At 40.3% G+C, this 22,531-nt stretch overlaps 2 protein-coding genes and 1 long non-coding RNA gene across 6 annotated transcripts; 1 reads left to right on the plus strand and 2 right to left on the minus strand.

The window, feature by feature from the left end:
• The first annotated feature begins 814 nt into the window (after positions 1-814).
• Positions 815-17,359, plus strand: LOC111671418 (uncharacterized). Its single transcript, XR_002761936.2, has 3 exons — positions 815-941; positions 1,044-1,131; positions 16,932-17,359. It is a non-coding gene; the product is annotated as an uncharacterized LOC111671418 (long non-coding RNA).
• LOC111671417 (uncharacterized) lies at positions 16,217-18,598 on the minus strand. 2 transcript variants are annotated; one of them, XM_023428502.2, is made up of 4 exons: positions 18,075-18,598; positions 17,863-17,977; positions 17,591-17,764; positions 16,217-17,179 (listed from the first exon to the last, which is right to left on the minus strand). In XM_023428502.2, exons 2-4 carry the CDS (start codon positions 17,911-17,913, stop codon positions 16,538-16,540), a joined length of 867 nt encoding a protein of 288 aa, XP_023284270.1. In that variant the 5' UTR covers positions 17,914-17,977; positions 18,075-18,598; the 3' UTR covers positions 16,217-16,537. The 2 variants fall into 2 exon arrangements, with proteins under 2 accessions (XP_023284270.1, XP_087036040.1); XM_087179914.1 differs by lacking the exon at positions 18,075-18,598 and having other exon boundaries at positions 17,863-18,055.
• A 287-nt stretch (positions 18,599-18,885) lies between these two features.
• LOC147817841 (uncharacterized) lies at positions 18,886-22,531 on the minus strand. Of its 3 annotated transcripts, none has more exons than XM_087179915.1 (6): positions 22,452-22,531; positions 21,629-21,658; positions 20,560-20,612; positions 20,090-20,469; positions 19,875-20,003; positions 18,886-19,630 (listed from the first exon to the last, which is right to left on the minus strand). In XM_087179915.1, the coding sequence occupies exons 2-5, from the start codon at positions 21,640-21,642 to the stop codon at positions 19,875-19,877; spliced, it is 576 nt and encodes a 191-aa protein (XP_087036041.1). In that variant the 5' UTR covers positions 21,643-21,658; positions 22,452-22,531; the 3' UTR covers positions 18,886-19,630. The 3 variants fall into 3 exon arrangements, with proteins under 3 accessions (XP_087036041.1, XP_087036042.1, XP_087036043.1); XM_087179916.1 differs by having other exon boundaries at positions 22,349-22,474; XM_087179917.1 differs by lacking the exon at positions 22,452-22,531 and adding an exon at positions 22,429-22,447.

Consider the following 22,531-nt stretch of genomic DNA (forward strand, 5'->3'; position numbering starts at 1 on the left):
ATGCCTGTATGATTCACAACTAAACTCGATTCAGACCTTCATGGTCCCCAGAGGCTGAATTTTACTGGCTTTGGTGATTGCCTGACTTTACGTCCAGCACCACTATGATTTTGTCATTTGGGGATTTGACTGAAATATCTCAACAAAGATTACTGTGACATTTGGTGAAGACATTCCTGTTCCCCACAAGACGACATGTAAAAACTTCTTATAGCGCCACCATCAAAATATCATTTTGTTCAATACTTTAGTTCATGACCAAATAACCGAAAACTAATGGCATTTGCACAGCCTCTTTGTGATTAGAGCTGATGCGTAAGCTAAAATTTGCTAAGATTTGTGTTAGCATGCTAACACTCTAAGCTAAATACAGCAAATGGCTGTAGTCCCTTTAGCCTTGTTAATTGACAGTGTTTGAGTGGTAGCTAAGGCCCTGGTTATAACCCCATATAAAAGAATATTACAGGGTATTTGTCCTCACATAAGCAGAATAAATTATAGCCACACACTGGAGATTCATTTTACTTTGTGGCACATGGTATTGTCATTATAATGACTTCTCCAGTTTGAATTTAACTGTCATCAATGTTTGGCCTAGATAGCTGAACATTATACCATACCTCGAAGCACTGAACATGGAAAACGTTATAGCAGTGGTAGCTACAATTTCACAGCTCCCATTAACACTATTTACACATTCTGGTTCTAATGCAGTTTAACCTCTTTTACAGGCCGTACATTGTTTGTTCTGTTAGATAATCTTTGACGCCTCCTCCACTTTCACCCATCCATCAGCCAGCAGCCATTCACAAACTCAGGTTTCACCCACTCACAGGTTAACTAAACCCTCCTCCTTATCTGCTTTCAGACCTGCAGTATGTGGACACATGTTGGGGTTGACAGCAGATAAGGAGGAGGCTTGGAGAAGTGGATCCAGAAAGGTGAGAGGATACTTTATTTTCAACCTAGCTATTCATATAACAGCTTATTTCAAGGTTCAGATGTATATGGACTCCTAAGGTGGCACCTCCTCTGCCACACAGACAACCCATGGACAGCCCAGATGGAGCAGAATCTTACCAACTGCTTCGCACTCGCTCCTGGCGGACGTCCTCCTGCCTCTGACAGCCGGTATATACACATGTGTCAGCCTGCCAAAAATTAAACATGAGCCTGCACAGACATGAGCCTAAGGCCACATTTATGTGAGGCCTCATCAATTTTTCAGATAAAAGGTTGCTCTTTAAATAGGCCAAAGGTACAAGCTATTTCCAGGATCAGCGCTCCACATCGGGCTTTGTTTACAAAGCCAACACCAGGAGGTACACTGGAAAAACATACATCAAACCACCTCACCATCACATGGGAGCGCTTACACTCAGTTACAGAACTTGGCAGAACTTCTCTGACATCTGCAGCAATTCTGTTGCATTTGAACTCATTGTATCATTGTATCAGCCGGCAATTACATCTGATTGAACATTTAAAGCACTGTACGATGGTCTTTGTAGATTAGATATGTGCTTGCAGTAGCCTGGTATTTGCAGCAGCTGGAGCAGAGAGTATCTTCACTCACAGGAGCAAATGGGAGACAACGAGATCTGCAACCTAAACCCAGTCCAGTGAAGTAGAAAGAACTGGCGATGCAAATGCACTTAACGTTAAAAATAGGGTTTTGAGATCTCAAAACGTTTTTGATGCATTGGATTTTCTAGCCACTGGTCCACATTTGTTGACCACAAGCAGCCACTGTATGTTTGACATACAGTTAGCAGGTATAGTTAATCAAGACAACAGCCATTTTTATTCAGTTGCTTGTCAATGGCATCATATCCCCTTTGAACATGCGTCAGCGTTGTGGTTGTCTGACAGATGTGGTCAAAATTGACTTTTTATTCTGTTTTAAGCCACATTTAATGATACACTTTTTAAATCTTAATTGTTTTCACCATATATTTTAACCAGATGAAGGATTTTAGTCATTTGACGTCTGAATATCAAGTTATCAGAAGAACTAGCTGAGCAAACACTAGCGGCAGGTCGGCTCGCAGCCTAAAACGTGTCAGTAACATTAAATAACCCATGAAATATCCAAGTCATGATCCCTTCATTCAGCATTTTTAAACATGCAATGTTGGTTTGGAAGAAAGTGAAATTGTGCAACTTGTAAAAAGACACTGACACACACTGACAAGGTTCTGTTAGAGTAGATTTTATGAATATCTGAGGTCTGTATGAATGCTCAGCTTGGAATAATGTTGATGGATTTCAGCACCAAACTGTGCGCTGTTAAATATTAGAGCACATTAAAAGATGAGACCCTCCACCACTTCAAAGCACAGTGACTTTCTAGGAAAGCTAACAAACTTTAATGGCTGAGGTCTGGCTTGGTCTGATGACCGGCTAGTCCCACTGCTCTGTTTGTTTGCATTCATAGGTAAAATGTAATAGAGTTACGCAATCGGCAACAGAAACAGCTTGATGCTTCCCACTGAAATGGATCAGTCACACAAACACATGAACATGCGCCGTGTTTTGAAAACACAGGAGAAGCGTGGCTGTTACATAAAAATTCCACTGACCCTTGTTGGGAAATAGTTAGGCATCCCAGATGTGGTGGAATCTGAGTCTCTCAAGGCCTTGGGAGGTCAGCTCTCACACACACACACACACACACACACACACACACACACACACACACACACACACCACTACTCACACCACCACCATGGGCTAAATTGCCTCCAGTTGTAAATACAATGTACAGCATGCTCACATGTGATGCATAACAGGCCAAAGAGTAACATCAAAGCACTATCTTGCATGCGTGTGTGTGTGTGTGTGTGTGTGTGTGTGTGTGCGTGTATGTGAGACAGTGAAAATGCCATAAAAGGATGGGTCAGAAAATTCAGTGTGTTGTGACCATTTCGAATAAAACCGAATCCACAAATATGGAACTGGGTCACCCTGACATTGTGTGTCCATGTGTGTGTTTGTAACTCCTCCAGGGTACAATGTGTGTGCTTGTGGCATGTTTTGTAGGTGATTCACTGCGGTGCGTCTGTGTTTTGCGGGTGTGTCTTTGTGGACGAAGTGTCTGTGGTTGGGTGGTCTGCGAGCCGCTGTTGACAACCTACTGTTTTTTTATTGATGTTCACCTCTGAGCTGGAATGCTGCTACTTCTCCAAACATAATATCATACAGAAGTAAGGTCGGGTGTAGCGAGAGGGGGAGAAGTGGCTGCCAGAGCAAAGAACCAGCATGAAATAAGGTAGTAGGGATGATAGGTTCTTTTTTAGCCCTCTGAGGTCTGTCAGCCCACCTTGGCCCAGAATGAAATTATTGATGGATTGGATGGATGGATTTGGAAGTAATGTCCTTTACTCCTAGTGCTACCATGAGGGTGAAATTTCTGGTTTTGAGTGAAATGTTGCCACAACTACTGGACAGATTGTCATGAAATTCGAAACGTTGAAGTCAAGCGACAGTGGTGCAGTTTGTTTGTGGCCTTTTTACTTCCGGCGATTGTATTTAGGCTTCAAAAACCATAAAAGTGGCGCTTCTCTGCGAAGATCATTCTCGCTGAACAAACATCTGCTCAACGTCTGTATAGATATAAGATTCTGATTTTGATTTGCTCATTGCTTCATTGGGTCACACTGGCTGTTGTTAAACAGTATTTCCAAGAATCATAAATCCCTTAACACCTTGGTAATCATTAAATCTAAATTAGCCACAAAATAATTTTTCTGTCTTTGCCTCGACATGGGATTGGGATATAATTAAGCATCTACATTACAAACTTAAATCTTATTAAGAGCTTGGAACACAGTGTTGGGATTCAGAGATTTTGGTCTTTTTGGTGCTTATAAGCCCTGGACTACACACACACACACACACACACACACACACACACACATGCAGAGAAGTACATTTCTGCTGATTGGGTGAGGACTTGTATTTGCTTTCAGTATAGTTTCATTTGTTTGAGGCGGTTTAGAGAAGGAAGCGTCAGTATCACAAAACCTCAACAGTATTATTCAACATTTCTTGTTTATTAACTAAATTAACGACACTCTGGGAAAGTTGACTGATTATTTTGACTTGTTTTGAAAGAAACTAATTACGTTTTCAACCTGGATTATGTGACTCATCGTGGTGGACATTATTTGCAGCATGTGCTCTCTGTGTGTATGTGTCTGAAATGAGCCCTGGCCCCGACTCCCCTCCAAAGTCGCTTAGAGTGAGTCAGGAGATCAAAGTCGAAGCTGTAGATTAATCCACATAACAGGAGCTTTTCCACTAATAACAGAACATTCTTTTCCTTCTGGCTGCCTGGCACGTCAGTGCCACCGAGTCTCTGCAGTCACACAAGCGCATTTGGAAAACTAAATTCGATCACAGCTACTGTGCATGTGTACACGACGCAGAATCTCCTTTTACTTTTGACGAAGTAGTAAATAGAAAAAGAGTAAACGATGATGTTACGCACTAAAAGCTCAACACCTCTTTTGGAGAGCGTTCGTGTGCTTCACCCCTGGGTTACATGTGCGTGTTTTGAGAAAGTTTATTGTCGCAGATTTAATTTCCACTAGAATCATAAACTTTTCTCACTATCACCAGACCGGTAGGAGCCAGCTGACTATGGGGCCTGGGAAATTTAGGCAAAGTCTGGGAATCTGGATGAGGCAGCTACCATCTCAGGAAAAAAAAAAAAATCATCCCAAGTTAGTATCATACATTTACAGAAATAATGAGCACTTTTAAAAGTTTGCATTTATTACTTTCAAATACACTTGAACCCTTTTGTGATCAGTTTAAGTCAGCAGAAAAACCAGCGGCAAATCCAACATTCACATATTACCTTTTAAGTTGATCACGTTTACATTTACTCGTTTGACAGACGCTTTTATCCGAAGCGACTTACAGGTGAGAGACGTCACTAAAGCTTCAGTGCAGTAGGAGTACTTGGTGTAAGTACTAAGTACTACGTCTATTCAAGAGATTCTTGAGCATTCAGTAGTTTGTTCCACCATTGGGGAACCACAGATGAAAACAGTCTGGACTGAGATTGACTTGTGTGCAGGGATGTCAATGCTAGGCGACATGTCTGGGAGGAATGCAGTAGGGGAGCATAAGCCTGTTTGATCGAGTTCAAGTTGATGGGCGCAGACCCAGTGATCGTAGGCCTCGGTATGTGTTTTTGCTCATTTGGAATTTCTTAGCCAAATGTTTTGCACGTTGCATTTAATGTTTTTATTGACCACAGCATAATATTTACATCCAAATATGATAATCCAAGGTGTCATCTTTTCTCTGACTACTTGTCTGCCTAATGTCTACCTTTGCACTTGCAGTGTAATTGATCGTTGTTGTGGCATTGGTTCAAAGTGTATATCTGCTGCCAACAGAATGAACAGTTGACATCGAGAAAGGATATCAAGTCACTGCAAGTCTCAGGTGTCGGAAACCAAGGTGAAATTACAAGTCCACAGTCAATGTTCAAATCCAACTCAATTCATATGACTTGAATACACACCTCTGGCAAAGGGGGGATTTCAAGCTTTAAATGTCCCTTGACAAATACATGAATGAGGCCATAGAAGCTAATTCCATATCTTTCTGCAGTCTATGGAGAGGGCTGGGTGAACTGGGTGAAGGTTGATTGAGGGCTGAGTTAATGCTAGGTTAACTGGGTGAAGGCTGGGTAAGGTAAAACATCCGGTTCCACTTCATCCACAATGAGAGCGAAATGTATTTCCAACCTAACGTCTCCCTGCTGGAGGCAGTGTACAGCAGCTATTCCCAATCAAACAGAATAATCATTTGTAATGGTATCGCACAGAGCTGGCCTGTGTTTTGTCTCTGTGAGAAGGCCTCAGCCGTTGCCAGGCAGATGTTTGGGTTGGATCGCCATGTGGTGGAACGCCACCCTTCCATCTGGCTCGGGCTCGGAGGCTACAGGAATAGAGCACTGTGAAAGCAGGGAACACAACTCCCCTTTCAATAGCGATAGCATGATAGAAGAATGTTCTTCCTGCACCTGCAAGTCTTTTCTTTTAAGAGCGCACCAGAAGAAAAAAAAAAAGGAAAAAGACTTGAGCAATAATCATTTGAGGAATTTAATTTTCTCCTCGGCTAAATCACTTGGAATGTTTGCATTGCACCTCAGAAACTGAATCTGCCCCGGCACCAGGGGTTTTCATTATGAGCACGGCATATGAATCCTGAGAGTAAGGCTGGCATGAAAACTTAGTCATGTCAAGTGAAATAGAAATACAGCAACAAACACTCTGTTAGGAGTGTAAATGAGATTTTAGGAGAGATAAACAACAGGTATTTGTCTATATTAATCTTTCAGCTCATCATTCAGTGCTTAGACAGAGATGTCCATCTGGATTACAACCTAGATTATAATCATATCTGAATTGTCTGGAGTAAAATCATAGCGGCTAAATAATCATTGATAGTGTATAAAAATAAAAACTTTGCCAGGGTTTAAATAAGACCACACAATCATTTGATACTTTAAACTGCCTCCCTGCAGCAATACAAGTGAAGACACTGCACCCCAGTCAGAGCTTATCAGCCCCACACACTCATGCCTCTGGAAATGCTGCTGTGTAATTGTAGATTCCTGATATATTAAGCTACTGACTGTGAAACAGATTAAAACAAAGTATTCTTAGGTTATGCAAAGATTTTCCCCTGTGCACCAGGCAGGCAGGCAGTTCCCTCCCATCATGCCCTGTCTCCCTCTTTAAGTATCAGCTATCTGCTGCCAAAAGACTGACTGGATATTAATAGCAACACTGCCAGAATCTAAACCACATTTGTTTAGGTCAAAGCTGAGCTCAGTGTCCATTAAACAACACAGAGAAACTCAAACGGCTCTGGCAGCGTAAAGAAGAGGCATGAGAGATAAACTAAACAGATATCCGATGTTCTAACTGCTTCAGATGGAAAAGTCGATTGAAGAGGTTAATCATTTAAACTTGGTGAGGGTGAGTGCACTGTACATGCGTCAGCCAGCAACTTGGAGTCTCAATGCTGAATGCCAGCCAAGCTGGAGTGAGGGTGATTTGTGAGCTCTGCAGCACAAAGATCAACTGTAAGATCAAGAAGCAAAAAAGCTTTTTGAACCATTTAATCTCCAACGACCACTTTAGATCAGAGACTTTTATCACTTTATACTAGATTCCAGTTACAGCTCTGTAAGTCACTTTCTAGTTTATAATGTTGCGTTATCCAAAATGTTGTCTTTCCAAACAACAAGTGAACATGCAGTTCTTCATCTGATGTGTCTGACTGTGTTCATGCTGAAAGACGTGCGGTGTCTCTGAGAGCTTCAGGACAACAAAACAAGCTCAGTTTGTTAGTAGAGATGCATAGAAACAGTTTCTCTATGTAAAACAGTGACATCTAGTGCACAAGCCCCAACAGACATGAAAATGTAGCCTGTTTTTTGTGCATGTTTAATTCAGTTACAGTTCAACAATCTTAGTCAAGTCAGTTTTGGTGGAAGTTACTTCCATGGAGTTTTCGAAGTATTGAAGTAGCCATTGTTCGTCTACTGCTGTCCAGGTGGGTGGGGGATTCTGCAGACTGTGTCACCAGGAACAGCACACACCTTGACCATGAGCTGGTTATATTGCAGCAGAGTAATACGACTCCAAGCTTTCACATTAAAGCTGAACAGTCACCGCGCTGATTTAGCGACAGAGTAATTTCAGAGAAGTCCAGATTATTACTTTGTCTGAGCCCAGCAGGACTTTCCGTTTCAGGTGGCATGGAAAGGTCAAACAGGAGCAAACCCCGGAGAGAATGATGTAACATGTAAGACTGTGAGTTTGGCCCGGCCCGACCATAGCTTGATGACCGGTACCAAACCCTGCTGACAAGGTCCAGAACATTCCCTTTTAAAAGTCAAGCCTCGTTTTTCTCAGAACAGTGGGAACAAAATTCAACAGGAAGAGAGGGGGGTGAGGGAGGAGGAGAGGTGTGTGTATGTCTGTGTGTGTGTGAATGCGTTCATGTGTGTGCATGATAGGGAGTCTGTTCTGCAGGGCTGTGTCTGAACTTCTAGTATCTCTGGAACTGGCCTTCGCCCAAATCCTGACACATCTGTCCAGAATCTGAAGACAAAAAGAAAGGGAGGAGGGGAGCAGTGTGCGCGAGAAAGACACACTATGTGTGTTTATGTGAGTGGAATCGGTGTCTAATAGCTTGGGACATCCAAATACCTCTGCTCCTGTGATGGTTCGGTTCATATAACAACAATGAAACACTGTATAGTAGACTGCTCAAAAAGCCAACTAGAGCTGCTGACTTGCACAGACCTCCACACGTGTTGAGTATGTATGGAGAACCGGGTTAGGTAAACAGCAGCGCTGATAACCCTGAGGTTAACCTGGCCACTCTGATTGGCTTATCTCATCATGATGGCTTCAAAAAACCCCTGGCTGCCAGCCAATAGAAACAGGGCAGGGAACACTCTGCCCCAATCGACGGAGAGAAAACATGTTATGCTGACAGGAAAGGAGTGAACCCGTGAGGAGTCTGATGTCTTGAGGTCTCAGTTACTGCACAGTAGATATGGCCTGTCCGTCACTCCTTGCCTTGACATTGCCCTCAGAGGATGTGTTTATTCAAACATAGACCACTCCTGTGTCACTCCTGTGTTACTCCTGTGTTAGAATAATGCATGTTAAAATCATAGCAACACAAATAGGTTGAAATAATTAACCAGCAAGTAAGAAATTCAGTAGGTTGCTTAGTGTCTCATATTAAATGAGTCACTGTGGCATTCAAACACTTTGTATTTCTACCTTTTGTCCACCATCACAAAATATGGGAATGTTATGTCAGTACAAAATACTGCATTGGCTATTAGTCATATTGCTTCACTTCAGGTTGAATAAACTTACTGTTAAGGAGGGAGTCGGACGTGACAGCTTTATTTCTGCCCCCTTCTTTTCTCTTGTTATTAGATGCAAAAAATGTCAGCTGGTTTATTCATACGCTGAGACTTTAAAGCAACTTTAAAAGTTTTTGCTATCGCTACATAGCCAACGTTAGCATTAACAGCTGTTTTCTTAGCAGTCTACAGGAAACATTACGAGTTCAACATCAACATCAACAACAGGCTTTTTCCACATGCTGTGCAGTGGTGACGTATCTCGCTACGTCACTGTCAGGTGTTGCCGCAAAAAAGAATCAGATCTGATTTTGGGTGTGGTCGGACATTCAAGAAGCTTATACCTTTATAACCCATGAAGACCCGTGCAGCTTACTTCTTGCGGTGAGATAGCATGCACAATAACAGGGCAGATTTAAATCATTAATGGTATTTAATTAATTGCACCTGTAAAATATTTGATGTAACTGATGAAAAAGAGTCTCGTGTGGGATCAAGGCGTATTCTCAGAGTAACCTAGTCTACGCAGCAGTGGTGTTGGTGTCTTTAGAGCACAGGAGGAGACCGCAAAGGAGGGAAGCCTTATTGCACCTCCTGTAAATGCATCAGCTGGCCTCAAACCCGAGTAAAAAATCTAGTGAAAAGTCATTATTCTGCTGTCCAGGCCTGAGCTGTTTTTTATTGGAGATAAGGTCTTGGTAGCAAGCTCTGGTGCTGGTTTAATGAGTGGTGTGCCTCGGCCTGAGAATGCAGGGGAAAGGCCACAATATCCATTTACAAAAAGGTCAAATTTAAAACTATGGGCGTATCTGTGCGTGCGTGTCTTATAGTGAACACAACCATACCTTGAATCAGTGCACCCACCCCTCTGTTTGACATGAATTATTATGAGGAGAGCTCATGGTAAACATCATATTATATGGTAGATGAGGATGGTTTTAAAAGTTGCTGTAAAATAAAACAACACACCTATCTTTTTATTTGACAGCCCCCATCTCTGTTGCAGGGGGGAAGAGGGAACTAGGGGAGGATTATACGGGTAAGGTTAAATTATGAGCTGTTGTGGCGCTGCATAGCTCTGAGCAGCCCACAGTATACTGCCCTACACACACACACACACACACACACACACACACACACAGCAATTCTGTCAAAGTGAGCCCCTAAATATAGCCATCACACAGTGTTATTATCACAGCAGGGGTAGTGCTCTGTTATCTCTCACCCTTCACTCCCATTGTTTTACTACTCCAGCAGATGACAGCTTCACTAAGGCTGGGGCCCATTTGCTCCGTATATGGCCTGTTATATAAGACCCGCATCGACACTGGTTAGTTTGCTGTATTTTAAAACAGCAACACATGATTTCATGTCAGGTTTCATGCGCAGGAGAGGAGAGAATCCTCCCACATTGTGCTACAGCCACACTCACGTTGTTCTTTTTTATTTCTGTTTATCCCTGTGACAAGAATGGAGTTGGCCCTAAAGGGAAGGCTGACCAACCATGACGCGTGAAAAAAAAAAAAAAAAGGATTTTGCAAAGGATTTTGCTCAGGAAACAAAACTCCATCAGTGTCTCTGTGATGCCAAAGCGAATGAGCGTGAGAATGGTATGCATGTGGTGGCATGCACATACAAATACATCAGCCCAGGAACACATTCCCAATCAGTCAAATACACAACACACACTCAGTCTTCATTAGAGATTGTAAAGGCGACAGCTGGACTCTGATTGGTGGGGAAGGCCTGGCTTCTTCCACACACACACACCACGGGGAGCATTGTGTTGCTTTTCTTTCTTTGTTAAAGACCAGTGACATAAAAATGTCCGTCAAGGGCTTGCTGAGTCACTTATTCAAAACTGGCCATACTGAACAGCATGATGGGAAGTGGTGGTCCAGTGGCAACGGCCCCATCGAAATCCCTCGAACACCCTGCTGCGCTGCCTGGCCTGGGACTGCCTGGCAGTCTGGATCAGTGGTTGCAGACAGACGCAACACACACACACACACACACACACACACACACACACACACACACACACACACACACACAAATATTCATTCACAAAAGCTATTGTTAACCACAGTGGATGTGTGTAGCAAGCACTGGCCCGTTTCAACATGTCCCAACAACAAATAACTTACTTTGCTACTATTTTTCTCAGAACACACACAAAACACAGTTCTCAGCTTCTCCTCTGGTGTGTTTACACCCAAACAAACAATCTCGCTGATTGGGTGGTCAGTAGGATCGGTACATACCAGGAAGAGCTTAGCATTAGAGCTACATAAGGCGGTGTGCACACGTAGTACTGGTCGACTACTGAGTCCACACCAACCTACAAACAGTTCACATCTGGAGGGATAGGATCTGATGTGAAAACATTTTAAAAATAGACACTCATGTTTTACAGGTTTTATTTTATCTTAGGTTTTATTTAATTTTACAAACGTCTCAGAAACGAGGTCACGGTGCATCTGGTCAGGGTGATAATTCAGTGATTGGTTTGTTTATGTGTCACTCTTACAAGATAATGAATAGAGATGATTTTGTAAAATACACTTATAAGTGTATTTATATAAATATAAACACTCTCTTGCAAGGAGTGACAAGACTGATACAACTCTCATGTCTGTAGATAAATGCGAAGCTACCACCTGTAGCCAGTTAGCTTAGCCTAGCACGACTGGAAAGTGCGGCTAGCCTGGCTCTGTCCAACGGAGGCGGTAACAAAATCTGCCAACTATCACCTCATTACTAACATGTTGTCCTGGCCTACTTCTGGGGCTGGATACTCCTAACTGTACTTGAATAATAAAATCAAAAGTTTTATTTTACCTAAATTATATTGTTTCTAGTTGAGGGATGGGAAAACCTGACAAAATTTCTAAAGCAACGTTTTTTGTGTGGCAAAAATATTATTAGCTTTGCAAGCTGATATTAGCTAGGACTATTGTTTGCAACTTTGTGGCCATGACCAGTAAAAATAATAATGATAATAATAATAATAATAATAATAATAACAACAGCAACATATTATTGGCCTCAATTAGGAGTTTTCTTTACGTGTGGTATTCAACAGTCTCTGATCCCTGACGGTGCTTTAGGAGCTGTGGCTGTGTGAATACTGTTTTTCATTTTTGTGGAAAAGAAAATAGAGAAATATACATTTGCACTCATGTTAAACACTCAATAGCTAAACCTAGCTAATACTAATGCAGTCCTGCAAAAAACACTGCTGCAACACATCAGTTCCAGAGTTATCTACTCTGGTCTAAATTCTCTCCACACACTTGGCACTAAAAGAATGACTCAACTTAAGGAAAAGAAGTTATGTTTGTTAAAGAACAAGTGGGTACTGGACAATTAATCATCCTGTAAGTGCACCTTCATGTACGAGTACGGTGATGACGATGTGTGTTAATTATCCGAGCATCTGTTTCACTTACAAACATGCTTTAATGCATTATAGGGTGATTAAACAAAGCCTACGTTAGATCAGAGATGATTTGTCAAACAAGCATGACTCAGATTTTCCAGACATGAAACACCAAGGCCAACTTCAGCGAAAATATTACAGTCTAACTGCAACCATCTGTGTGTGTTTGTGTGTGTGAGCACGCAAGTGTGATGCAGCATTCATCGTTGGTGTGCATACTGTGTTCTCATAGTAAAGAACGTCTGAGAGTCCTACCAAGGCCTCTGCTGCCGGGCTACGTCCCTGTATTTCTGTGAGGTACTGAGGATTGCCTGTTCAAACAGAGATTAGAGTCCTGAATTACATAAGGTTTAAAGAAAAATTAACATTCCGCCTCCTGGACGTCACCAAGTGCCAGTGTTTTCATCAGAACAGGCCGAGAGGTCAGACAGGATTTCCCCCCACCGGTAGCATTTGGCTACACAAATATAGACCTGAAAACAAACATGTTATTGGGGAGAGGGTCACAGGAAAAGAAAGACAAAGCGTCTGTGACGTAGCAGCTGAAAATAAATCATATTTCCCATCACTCACCAGACGTTAAAGCTTTCCTGAAGAATGGCATTTTGTTTGGTTCTCAAGACTTCTGATTCAGAAATGACCTCCTTGGCAATGGAGGGAAAAAAAATCAAAACACAAGCACAGACTGGCCTACGTAAGGATAAATTAGTTTGACGACAATTGGCTTTAATGAAGTGTTGGACTTCAGGCATTAATATAATCCAGTTTTGTCATGATTGAGTTTCTCTGACCACAGCCAAAACACTGTATAAACTCAGCTGTATATTATTTTGTTTCCCCAGTTTTGGGTAAATTTAGTTAAAGCCAGAAAGTGTATTTCCCCATCCTCTGACGAGACCTAAGTTAATACCTCATGACAGATGAATGTGAATTATTTGCTCTTCCTGTTGCACTCTCATTCTTGCCTTTCCTTTAAAAGATGGTAAATTATTCTGTGGACCACAGCATGCTTCCTGTCTTTGTTTGGCATGAAAGAAGCGGTCTGGCCTTTCAAGAGGTGAAAGTGGCAGAAGAACCCAATGAAGTGGAGCTGTGAGACCACAACAAAAGAGCTGGGATAGTGTATCACTACTTACTGAACGCTCCATTTCCAATGTCCAATCAAATCCTAATGAGAAAAAGAAATTTTGCTGTAACTGGCTTCAAATAGGAAGAAACCAGTTTGACAGTTGTTGAAATAAGGATTTTGATTCAGAGCCCACAGCAGCTTTTAATGGAACATGGTTGTGCTGCCTTCTAGTGGTGGATCTGTGTCACTGAAGGAAAGAGACTATATGAAATCACCTGACAAAGTTGACTTTCAGTGATGATCATTAGGTTATATTTAATATTAAAAAAAAGAATGAGTTTTGACAGTTTATATTGTTATATTCAAAATGCAGGAACAGCTTTAAGTTATTCTAATATCTGGATGTTTATTTTTTGTGCAAACAAAAGATCATTTTCTGCAGCTCACCCTTGATGAAATGACAGTGTATGCCCACATCATATGTAATCTGGTATATATTGAAACTAAAGAGCTGCTGGTTATGAATGAGGTTGTAAACAGGGATTATAATAGCTAAAGAAAACTCCTGTTTGTTTTATTTAATACCATCCATCCTCTTACCAAGCTGCTGTCTCATAATGCTTCATATTTGGTCTCACCCACACAAACAGTACATCCCTATGTAAAGTAAAAAGAGTCATCAACTTTAGTTAATGATTTTTATTGATATCAACATGATGACAATTTCTGCATCATCCATTTGCTTTGCATCCAAATGACAAAAAGACAGTTTTCTCATTTGCCCTTAGTGATAAAAGCTCAATCAACAGGGATAATTTCAGTTACCCTGTTAATCCACAGACCTCTCTGCGAGTAGGTGAAAACCTGGAGTACACATGTACGTCACTGCAGCAAGGTGAGGAGTTGAAGACTTTCAGTGGGTGTTAAATTACCCTTTAACTGGGTGAATTGAACTGATTAGGTCAATCAAAAGGTCAAAGATCAATGGTTTTGGCCTTGTGAACATAATTTATTTGGAGAATCCCTTCAGGCTCGACACAAACATCCAAGGATGAAGTGATTTGAATTTGATGGTCAAAGGTCAAGGTTAGTGTGACCGCACAAAACACTTTTTTAGCCATGACTCAAGACTTCACCAATTATGATAAAACTTCACACAAATGGTTCATTTTTTTAACGGTTCTGGAGAATCACTTTACAATAATACCATCCTTGTACAGGATTTATGTTTATATTGGTTATTAATTTGTTTAAGTACAGGCTCAACAGTACAGATGATGAAACTGTGGGCTCACTATTTGGCAAGCAATAGATCACTGTTGCCATATTTATCTGATGTGTTATAAATGATTTATAAAATGTAAACAAGCCAATTAATATTGTATATTTTTTTTAATCCTTCATTAGGGCAGCCTTACTGTAAATGGGTACAGATCCTGGATAAACAGGGATGTAATCTGAAACTAATGGCGGAGGCATACAACCACAAGGTGGTAATTCTAGTTAAAGGAAAGACAGGAAGTGAGAGTACAACAGGAAGAGCAAATCACATTCATCTGTCATGAGGTATTAAACTCCGGTCTCATCAGCAGATGGGGAAATACACTTCCTGGCTTTAACTGAATTTACCCAAAACACTGAAAAACTGTGGAAACAATAATATACAGCTGAGCTTATAACGATTGTTTTGGCCGATGTCGGAGAAACTCAATCATGACAAAACTGGATTTGTTGAAGGTTCAGAATTGATTCACTATCACCACGGGCATCGGGTCAGGATGAAAGAATGAAGGCCGTTAAACATACATCCAATCCAACAAAAGGTTTTACCGTCATAATTATTTCCAACATGAAAAAGGAAGACACACATGGACTATGGGTTCTGAGAGGACAATAAAGAATAAAGATTAAATTTAACACAACAAATCAAAATATGAATGTCTCATTATGTTCTTATGAAAGAAATAAGGATGAAGAAGGTTCTCTGAGACTAACGGATAAATTGTAGGAACTAACGAGTAACAACTTCTCACCAGAAACTGCCGCCCCATGTGAAGGTGAAAAAGTGTGAATGAGTGGAGTGAGGCCCTTAAATAATCTTCTAGTGCCCAGGTGAACTCTATCAGGTGAATGAGGGGTGGAGGGTGAGAAAACCCAGAGCCAATCGGTGATGAGGAAAGGAAAGGAAGTGAGGTAGGCGAAGAAAGGAAGAGGAAAATAGGGATCTTTGCACCAGGATTATATCACTATATAAAACCCAACACTTCATTAAAGCCAATTAAAAAAACAATTCCTACTTTGTTGTGTGTATATGATCCGAACCAAAAATTATAACTTTGACACGTTTAATACTAATTTGTTCTGAGATTACTGAGTTGCTCTAACATGACGTCTCTTTTGACTTGAAATGATGAGTTGACTCAAAGGACGCGCTGCCATCTAGTGGTGGATCTGTGTCACTGAAGGGAAGATTTGACTTTCAGTGATAATCAGTTTATGTTCAATATAATTTAGTTTTAAATATAGACCAGAATCCTTGTAACATGAGCATACACTGTTTTCTCATCATCAACTCTAAATATTAGAGCTCCTGCTTATAAATGAGGTTGTGAGCAGGGATCGTAAAAGCCAAATAAAACTCCTGTTTGTTTTTATTTTATTACTATCCATCCTGGGAATGGACGCGTGAATCCTTCCACCTAACCAAGCTGCTGTCTCACAATGCTTCATGTCTGGTCTCATACACACATACATCCCGAATGCTACTATCTAAAGTAATGAATCATCATTTAATTAAGTATGATTTTATTGACATCAACACGATCAACACAATTTTTGAATCATCCATTTGCTTTGTTCAAAATGCTGACACACATTCGGCTTACAATTTTTTGACATGTTCTTCATGTAAGTAGTAAGTACAAGAGTGCACATCGCATGTAGCTGGAGCATTAATCATTTGAGATAATAAAGCATGTTGCGTTGACAGTAATGTCATCCCCGTTGTGTAACAGTGCAGTATCTTTTAAGGATGAAAAACAGAGAGATTATGCCACTTTATGATAAAAGATCATGGCCGTTCTACTTGCATATTCCTCCCTCTTCAAAGCTATTCAACCAGTGGGTCGTAGAACTGCTGATCTTCCCATGTTTTAAATTGAATCGTACTTAGCACAGAGTTTAGTTTGACAAGGACACTGTCCTTAGCTGTCTTCCTGTTCTGAGGTGTGCATGTGGCAGATTCTTGTTTTGTATCCCTTTTAACTTCTGCCTCATTTTTAAGCATGTTGCTCAGGCTCTCAACCTCAGCACAGTGGCCATAGACCCACTCCTTTTTTACATTTGTGGCCAAACCAAACAAATTCCCACAAGATCTGCAAGGAGGAATTTCATCTCCTTTGCTGAGGTTAAACGCTTTGCATATGACCTCCCCTGGAACCTCGATTGTTCCATCAAAGTATTCCTTCTTGACCTTGTCCTTCTTGCCCTTCTCTGGATAATAGGTAATCACTGCATCAGCTACATAATCCTCCCAAGCGCTCAAACAGGAGGCAGCTATCACAATATTCCCAGCATTTGGACCTGTAGTGGACATGGAGACGCCGTAATACCTGACTGATTCTACATTTTGGGATTTCTGAGAGACACAGATGGTGGAGGAGACCAGAAACCCTTCTTCCAGATCCTTGAGGAGATCTTTCAGGCTCTCCTTTATTTGGTTGTCATTCTTTTCTCCTTTCTGCTTGACAATCTGGAAGCAGTTACAGATGTTATCAAGATGTTGCACCTGCAAACTGAGACTCACTGATTCAGTTGTAAAATGAACAATAGAAATGAATCATGAACTGTAGTCTTTGGTTTCAAAACATTTGTGAATTAATTAATTTCAGCAACAGGTGAAAATTGATTAATAAAATCAATTATCCAAAAATTTGACTCTTCTTTACTGGAATGTTTTATGGTCATTATTTAAATTTTGTTGAATAATTTATTATAATGTATTCATGTTTAAAGTCTTGCTTAATTTTTTCTACTCATAGTATTTTTCTTCAGTCTTTATAAAGCACTTTATATTATACTTACCTGTATCTGTACCTGTAAACGGTGCACTACAAATAAGGTTTGATTAACTAATTGAAGGTCGATCCATACTATATCTTACCATGTCCATAACACAGGAGAACGGACTCCGCTTGGGAAGTTGAGTCAAGAAGAACTTAAAAGGGCGAGGGTATTTCTCCTGCAAGTCTTCCAACATCTCTTTGTCAGCGATTATACTTTCGGGGTCGAAGGGAACCTTGTTGATTTTTCCCAGGAAGAAGATGCTGTGAAGCATCTGTTCAGTAAAACAAATCAACGTATTATTATATAATTACTAATGAGATTATAGGACACGATTGTCTTCAAAAACAGAAAACATCCACTTTACTCTACCTCATCCACCAAGGGTTTACTTCCTGGAGTCGTGTTACACCAATCCAGCATCTGCTTGATAAGCTTTAAGGCATTTCTCCTAAAAGGTTCTTGAGTTTTCAGAAATTCTTCTTTTCTACAATAATAATGATCAAGGTATAGTGTCATTTTAAAGAGTTAAAAACACATTACAGCACTGATAAACTGCGGTGCAGCAGAATCAGCTGACTCACCTCTTTTGCTCTTCCTTCAGTCATCAGGGGGAAAAACAACAATTAAACAATTAAATATATCACAGATAACAGAAATATATTAAGTAATATATTATATTGCAGTGCAGAATTCATTGGATATAGTGTCAGTGCCAGCAGAAAGCTGCTACTCACCATTGCTGCAGCATAAGAATGAAAGAGAAAGTAAAACCCTTCCTTATAAAGCAGTGCCTTAAACAGATGCATCATGTGATTTCCAGTAAAGTCCACATTCAGCCAGGAACCAGGGATAAGCATTTAACCCAGTACAAAGTCAGTGAGGGTCATAACACGACTGATAACGTGTACTGTATATGTCCATATCCATAATCAAGATCTACTCTGCTATAGAAAATAAACTGCTCCATTTGTCCCGGTGCAACGTCATGTACAGAATAACTGAAGTTCTTAAATCTCACTCCGGTATTTGTGATAACAGGCCTCCTATGTTGATCCGGTTATACAGTAATTCTATAAGAAAATGTATGGATGTCTCCACACATCCTGGAGACATCATATCAACCTCAACATGATTGATATAAACTCACTGAGTGGCATATTTATATGATAGTTATGTGTTGCATTATTATATCATTGTATTTCAAAGTCACACACAGGAAATGTGATTTAGATAAAGTTACTTCAGTCATCATACGCTCATTACTATTTAGTCTCTGCTGCAGTATTACAGTTTCATGTAAGGTCAAAGGTCAGATGCTAAACTGTAGAGTAGAATTAAATGAAAGGATTTGTACAAGAGGAAAAGGACACAAACACGAAGAGATCTCAACTGTGTAGTTTTATCATTTACTGTATGTCAGCGCAATTCACCGTGAGTCTACAAATGACAGCACAAAATAAGGAAGTAAGTTGCTAAACAGCAGGAACTGAAACTTTACTACATGATTAAGCCAGTATTATCTATATATATATATATATATATATATATATATATATATATATATATATTATTATATTATTTGGTTTCACGAGGGTGGAGTCGGGGCTTTTCAGGGTGGTGTTTTCTTGTTCCCCTTGTAGTCAGTGTTCTCTGGCTTTCTGCCATAGTCAACAGAAATACACATTCGGTTCAATCACAAACAAGTCTGTAACTACGGTTGTCTCTGTTAAGCCCTGTGATCGCCTGGTTACCTGCCCCTGGCGTACTGACTCTCCCCTGGTACATGTGGAGACAGGCTTACATGAAATTTGTTACTGTTGATGTCGGACTCCATCCGTAGCTACAGTGGCAAAAGTTACTGCATCACAACTTTGTCAATTTCCGCTAGATTTTGCAACTTCTATCAACTGACAAAAACAAGATGGCGCTTCTAGGATGGAAAACACAGAGATCAGATTACACAACCAGCCTCGCTTAGTATGCGATGCCTGAGGGGGAACAATCACAAGCATTTCATGAACACACAGCTGGGCATTGATTTCGATTATAATGATTTCAGCTGACTGCCTTTAAAATGATGAATGATGAAGACTGAAGACTTTTGAAGCACGTCTTTCCTTTTGGGAACCACCAGGATCTTTAATAAAGAAATAAATAAACCAAGTGATTATATAGCATATATCAGGTACTCCATGATCAACCCATGATATATCTGACAACTCTGCATGAATAATTATGTTTCTACCTCCCAGCAGGCAACAGTGATATTTAATGTCAAGACAATAATCAATGCTGAACGATTTGTGAGTGGCTCAAGTTGAAGTCATTATTCCCTTAAACATTCACCCTGCATCACAGACAATGTCAGGACAAATACCCACCTATTTGTGTCCTGCTCCTTTGAGACTTGCCAAGAATGCCGACTTGTTCTTTTTCACCAGTTTTTGATGTTCTTGCTCCAAACTCCTCCCCACAGGGCCCATCCTCACCTTTTCCCAGTCCGCCTCAGTCTACATCACATTAAAAAAAACACTTGTCAGTACAGGTGATCAATCACTATCATCAGGATTCCTTGTAAATGACTGTAACTTCTTACCGTATCTTCGAAGGCCTCCCCGTTGTAGTAGCTCTTGGATGCTGGATACTCTATTTCCTTGTTACATAACTGATCCAGGTGTGAAGCCACCAGATGCAGCTCCTCTCCATCGTAGGCGTACAGCTTTTTGTCCTCGCAGGTCATCAGAACAAGCTGGTCACACGTGCATGAGGTGCCCTCCACTACACCTATAACCAGCATGTTTACCATCTTGGGAAGGTAGAATTTTCCCCACCCGTTCACCTCATCATGTTTGCCTCTGTAAATGGTGTCTTCAACCCCTGCTACCTTCAATATGGCATCGGCTGGATTCTTTAATGTTATCGTCTTGTGTTTATTTTTGGACACAAAGTGGGATACCTGTGCCAGGTAATCTCGACCTGCAACAAAAGATGAAAAATATGTAGAAATATTTGAAGGACGAAACAACAAAGATATCATGGTGTGTAAGGGAAAGATGTGTAGTCAACCTTCTGCTCTGCTGCACTGCTGAAAATCAGGCATAAAAGGCTGACTGGCCACACTGAAACACAGAAAAGACAGGAAGTTACAAAATGGTGACACTGAACATGGTACGTTACAAAATGTCCATTTACAAATGGCAGAATAGAGGCTGGGATCAATTTAGTCATTCACCCATGAGGTATACTAGGAAATTAAAGGTCCCAAATTGTATGAAGTGAGATGTCCATGTCTTTTTTTTAATTATAAAGTAGATCTAGGTTCTATATAAATACTGTGAAAATATCAAAGCGCTTGGTCCACAGAGAAAAATGCAAACAGCTCATATTCAGAAACTGAGCCTTAAAACAAGCCGTTAGGACTTCCGAAACTTTGTGATGTCACAACAAAACAGTCACCGCCCTCAGCCAGGCCCCAGGAACGGCCCACCTGGACCCACCATCCATCCCTTTGAGTGTTTTCCTGACTGTTTACTCTGCTGTATTTTTACTCAATAACAAAACAGTCCACCAATCAGAGGAGAGGCTCAGAGCTTCCTCTCTTCTGATTGGCTGACCAACCTGTTGTTGCTAGAACTCCAGAAAAAAGCCTGAGAGAGGAGATGTGAAACTACAATGAGCTGATTTTTGGTACTTAAAACCACAAATATATCTTCTTATTGATATCTACTCTTCAAATAAACTGTAAAAGTGTAAAATATGGGACCTTTAAAACTTTGAAGTCTGAGTGGATTCTCATTTATTTCACAATCAAACAAAAAATACTCACGAAAACAACTTGTTATTTCAAAGGACAGAACTGCTGTCTTGTGGATTATATATTTCCATTTTTAGTCAGAATTTCACCAATATAAGCTGGACAGTTTTTCTCTGTTTGACTGCCGATTTGTGATCCTCCAGAATTTATTGGAGTTTGTTGGGTTAAATTTTTTCCATTATGTGTGGTGCCTATAAATGATTGCCTTCTGATCTCTGTCAACACATGTCCTGAAGTGAACATGCGTCCACATGTTTCTTTTGATATGTCAGTGTTCATTTCCACCTCCCTGAACAAAGAGAAAATGGTGTTTGCAGGTACCTCACTCCAGCCATCCTGGCTCTCTGTCACCTAGGAAAAAACAAATGTCATTAAAGCAGTGACGCAAAAACTACGAATCCTTAATTTAAGTAGAAATGTTAAAGTGTTGTATAAATATTTCTAATGTTCTTTTGGAAAAAATTAATTATCTCTACAAAATATAACCCAATATATTCAATCAATTATTTGTCTCTCACCTAATGTTAACTGACTCAAACTGCTTTTTGTCAAGCCATCAGATAAATGTTTTGCTGAAAAGTGATTTCCCAATAAAAGATGGTGGAATAACAGTATAAAAAAAACAAAAATTTGTCGTCACGTACTTGAGAAAATGTAAAGCCAGTTATTTTCCAACTCCACTTAAATTCAACAATAGTGCTAAACTGATAAACCTATTACAAATGGATAAATTCCATTAGCGTTTATTATATGCATTACAGAACTCTCTCCTAATGTATTTATCTGATACTTTAAAAACGAAAGCACAACGATGAATCTTATATTTGAAAACGAAACCAACCAACACAAAAACGAGACGACTGTTCAGCATGATAACCTTATTTAAACATCATTACCGTAAAATATCGCGTAGAAAAAGAAGTGAGTAATAAATGCACCGACAACCTACAGCATCTTCTATAAATCTAGTTAATAACACGAAGTAACTAAAATATTTAACTGCGTCAGCTGTTGAGAAATGAGTCCGGCTGCATCACCTACCACAGGTTTTTACTGAGCCCGCTATGAAGCCAAGAGGAGTTCATGAACCGACAAATGAACACACAATTCATAATTATTACCGTTTATCAAATAAACTAGTTACCAGTCGTTAGTGTTGGGAGGTGTGACGACGAAGCTCTGTACCGTGTGTCGACTCCGTTCGGCAGTTTCCGCTGGAACTTC

Source organism: Seriola lalandi, unplaced genomic scaffold (assembly GCF_002814215.2).
Source record: "Seriola lalandi dorsalis isolate HSWRI2012SDOR001 ecotype SW California unplaced genomic scaffold, Sedor1 jcf7180002054879, whole genome shotgun sequence".
NCBI classification, from domain to species: domain Eukaryota; kingdom Metazoa; phylum Chordata; class Actinopteri; order Carangiformes; family Carangidae; genus Seriola; species Seriola lalandi.

Coding starts and splice junctions, on each gene's coding strand:
- LOC111671417 (XM_087179914.1), bottom strand. CDS start 18,009: ATGACACTATACCTTGATCATTATTATTGTAGAAAAGAAGAATTTCTG. Junction 17,765..17,862: donor GTAAACCCTTGGTGGATGAG/GTAGAGTAAAGT, acceptor TTTACTGAACAG/ATGCTTCACAGCATCTTCTT. Junction 17,180..17,590: donor TCTCCTGTGTTATGGACATG/GTAAGATATAGT, acceptor AACTGCTTCCAG/ATTGTCAAGCAGAAAGGAGA.
- LOC147817841 (XM_087179915.1), bottom strand. Junction 20,470..20,559: donor GCAGTGCAGCAGAGCAGAAG/GTTGACTACACA, acceptor CTTTTGTTGCAG/GTCGAGATTACCTGGCACAG. Junction 20,004..20,089: donor GGGAGGCCTTCGAAGATACG/GTAAGAAGTTAC, acceptor AATGTGATGTAG/ACTGAGGCGGACTGGGAAAA.